Consider the following 3,629-nt stretch of genomic DNA (forward strand, 5'->3'; position numbering starts at 1 on the left):
TTTTGGAAAGGATATTCTTATCGACCTATTCTGTTGCTGATATTTGACCATTTCCGACAAATAAACTGTTCTTGTTATAAAAATTAACTTACATGGAAAGAAATATAAAACTCAGAAAAAATCTTTCAGCTTTTGTGACAGAACGCTACGGAAGGGGTCACGTGACCGCCTATATCACCTGATTCGCGCATGAGCAGAACGGTGGCAGATGTGCATTAAATCTGAAGTGGACTAATCTAAAAAATAAGCAACATTGAAACCACATATTGTTTCTTTTATTGAATTTATTCAATTAGTTCGCGAACTTTTTGATCACCCCTCGTATAGTCGATCAGCAGTCAACGGGTGTAAGCAAAAAGGTTAGTTTGTTTTTGCCTTCTGTCATAAAAATTAAAGTATTTGCATGTTTGTTGACGGATTTAACTGGCCTTTTATAAGGTGGCTGGAATATCAATAATTTTGTGTAATATCATACACTTTAATTTATGGTTGTGGAGAAAAGTTAATTGTACGACGAAAAAAAGTTTAAAGCGGAGCGACACTGAAACTTTATCTCGTCAGAACCAGCATTTACATACCAGCTGAATGAACCGTAAAAACTGCGTAGAAAAGTTTGAGAGAACATGTCAATTGGATTAAGTTTTGCCCTGCGTGACCACATCGTAACCAGTCATAAAATTTGTAGAAAACCACATTTTTGTTTACAGATTACTTCCAAATTGGGAAAAAAGAAAACATTTTTAAATTTTGGTACAAAATGCAAATATCTACACGCATACCTCTTTTAGAACTTAAAAGTCGTTAATCGTTCAAACATTCATTTGCGCATCTCCTATTTTGTAATGTTTTGTTGACATTGATATTGATTGTTATAGGGCCTACCTTTAAAAAATTGTTCCTATACAAATCTATAGTAAAAAAGTCCAACATTTCTAATGTTTTACTGTGCGGGCATAAAAAATCGCAAGAGGTTACATTACGGAAGAAGTGCAAAATACATGTATGTAAAAAAAAAAAAATAAAATGAAAGGTATAACAAAACATTTATTGACTATGTGGGTTACATCACGGAAGAAGTACAAAATACATTTATGTAAAAAAAAAAATTAAAATGAAAGGTAAAAAAAAAAACATTTATTGACTGTTCTCGGGCAAAATGCGTTTTGTCGACCCTCGAACCTAATTGTCTCCCTTCGTCCTAACGGCCTCAGGCAGACAGTTAGGATCTTGGGTCCGACAAAACGCATGTTGCCCTCGAACTCAATAAATCTATAATACTGTTCGACGTTGTCTCCATATCGTTCATTTTATAAATATATGTGATTTTTTAAGATTTTCAAATTTTTCTCTTATAATACACGTACATGAGATTAAACATTTCTTAGTCCCCTACGGGTGAAACAGGAGGGGGAATATAGGTTTCCTCTGCGTCTGTCCGTCCGTCCGCCTGTCTTTCCCCCATGTCTGTCAGTCTGTCCTACTTGGTTTTCCGCACTTTTTTTTCTAAACGCTTGCAGATATTAAGCTGATTTTTTTTTTCAAAATAACACAGGTATGGGTTGCGTTGGAAGTTCACAGTCCACGCTTGTTGGGATACCCCCACAGCCTCCCTATCATGGCGCCCCATGTGAATACCGATTTGAGAACTTCGAAATTACTTACGTGGAGCAGTTTAATCTGGCATTTATGCCCACTGCAGGCAAGCCATTCATGACCTCGGACGAAAAGGTTTACAGCGTCACTTTGGGGTCATTGTATGACCTTGGATTCCGTTTGTTGACTTTTTCGGTTATTCCAGCTTCGCTCAAGGTCAGTGGGGTTTTTACAGTTAATGTCAAGCACACGCAAAAGTATCAAGGAATCTGTAGGAAACTGCCCGAGGACGAATTACCCCAGCAATGGTCACTCAAAGTCGTCAAGTCCTATTTGCCCTCTGAAGTTTTCACTCATGGGGTATTCCGAATGGGCGATGGAAAAATTACTGCCGACGCCAATCACATATTTCAGACAATCACGAACGAGGCTGCAAACGGGGCTAGGCTTCTTTGTATTGAAATAACAGGGTTTAACTCTCAAAATGTAAAGCAACACGGAGCAACAAGCGCCGCTGCCGGCGCCTTTGATGGCCAAGGTGCTATGAATGTTTGCTTCTCTGGCCAGAGTCCAGACATGAGTAAGTATTTTTATTTGTTAGTTTAATTGTTTTTAATACCGAAAAGAATCTTCAAAAATATTTTGAAGGACAGCAAGCAGACAAGACAGATGAATCACTATGGGTAAAAAATAAACCAACTATTTTTCTTTCATAAACCAACTATTTTTCTTTCATCGATACACGAATACGCTTTTGAAAAACACGTATATCTTATTCAAAATGTACAATCCATTGTACATTCACTTTTAGCTATTTTACCCATTGTTTCCAAGTACATGTATTAATTTTCTCTGTCTTTAGTTCCAGGAGTGGACATCTTCTTTGAGATACCCCGGAACCCATCCTCCAACCGATACATTTACCAGTGTGTTACAATTCCAATGAAAATCACCTGGACAATGGCCATGGCATTGGGAGGAAAATGGATTGTCGAGATGAAATGGGTTGGTGTGACGTCACAGTACCTTGGCACGGGTTGGAAACTAGTAGACATCTTCATGGACCAAAACAATAGAGGTTTCCGGGATGGGTTCACCACGTCCAAAATAACGATCAACCAGAACTGCGTATTTATTTTCGAAAAAGAGCAGTCGAAGCTAAACGATAACAAACCAGTGTACGAAGCTACAATGGTAGAATACAACGCCCCCGGTAAAATGGGTGGAATTGGTACCGCCACGGCGCAGTTCAACCCGGCATGGGAACCAGTTCTTGGCCAGCTTGGAACTTATGGATGGGAGCTAGTCAAAATTTTAGACACACCAGCAATAAAAATTGACGGCGGTGGATTCGGCTCATTTTCATATAAAAAGGTCATGTGGATGTTTTTGCATCGAAAAATAGTTGCTGCTCCACCTGATCCCTCCGGTGGCGCACCGACTCCAGCGGAACCACCAAAATAATCGACAGGTGTAAAACTTTTCCGAACTTGTCTTACTGTGATATCTTCGCGTCTATTGGACATCTACCTGCAACTAGTTACTCTATCTGTCCTTTCAAACTAGTCGCCATTCAACAACTCACTAGGTCTTGTCTGTGATATTGTCTATTGAATCTCTATTTGGACTTGTGTCGGCTTCTTCTTTATACAGGCACATTGTATTTATAAAGGAATGAGTAAATTTTACCATGCATGTAATATAGCAAAATGTCCAAGATTTGGTGCCCTCCAAATGAGAAATGATTTATTAATTGTGTCTGCGAGTTGTAGACAACACAGAAAAGCAGCAGCATTTTACTGCTCTGACATTTTTGGCACTCCATTTTGCATGTTTCATTATTTTGTAAGAACATGTATTTCAGTCTCTGGAATGATTAATATTTCACATAATTAAAGAAACTACCACTAGATTTCTTTGATCTAGTTTATATAATTATGTGTAAGTACAGAAAGAAGAAAAAAATACTAAGTAATGCAAAATGTTTTAAGAGTGTTACATGTAATGTAGTAATATTCATGTAACAAGAACGATAT

The 3,629-nt window shown here is 37.9% G+C and overlaps 1 protein-coding gene across 1 annotated transcript; it reads left to right on the forward strand.

The window, feature by feature from the left end:
- LOC134269473 (uncharacterized) lies at positions 1-3,218 on the forward strand. Its single transcript, XM_062751675.1, has 3 exons — positions 1-359; positions 1,553-2,173; positions 2,456-3,218. The coding sequence occupies exons 2-3, from the start codon at positions 1,555-1,557 to the stop codon at positions 3,055-3,057; spliced, it is 1,221 nt and encodes a 406-aa protein (XP_062607659.1). The 5' UTR covers positions 1-359; positions 1,553-1,554; the 3' UTR covers positions 3,058-3,218.
- The last annotated feature ends 411 nt before the right edge of the window (positions 3,219-3,629 follow it).

Source organism: Saccostrea cucullata, unplaced genomic scaffold, assembly GCF_032062105.1.
Source record: "Saccostrea cucullata isolate Sc308-1 unplaced genomic scaffold, CSIRO_AGI_Scuc_v1 ctg1329, whole genome shotgun sequence".
Classification (NCBI taxonomy): Eukaryota; Metazoa; Mollusca; class Bivalvia; order Ostreida; family Ostreidae; genus Saccostrea; species Saccostrea cuccullata.

Bases quoted from the DNA above. Each gene is read 5' to 3' on its own strand.
- LOC134269473 (XM_062751675.1), top strand. From the start codon at position 1,555: ATGGGTTGCGTTGGAAGTTCACAGTCCACGCTTGTTGGGATACCCCCA. The intron at 2,174-2,455 runs GTAAGTATTTTT...CTCTGTCTTTAG, and splicing joins TGGCCAGAGTCCAGACATGA to TTCCAGGAGTGGACATCTTC.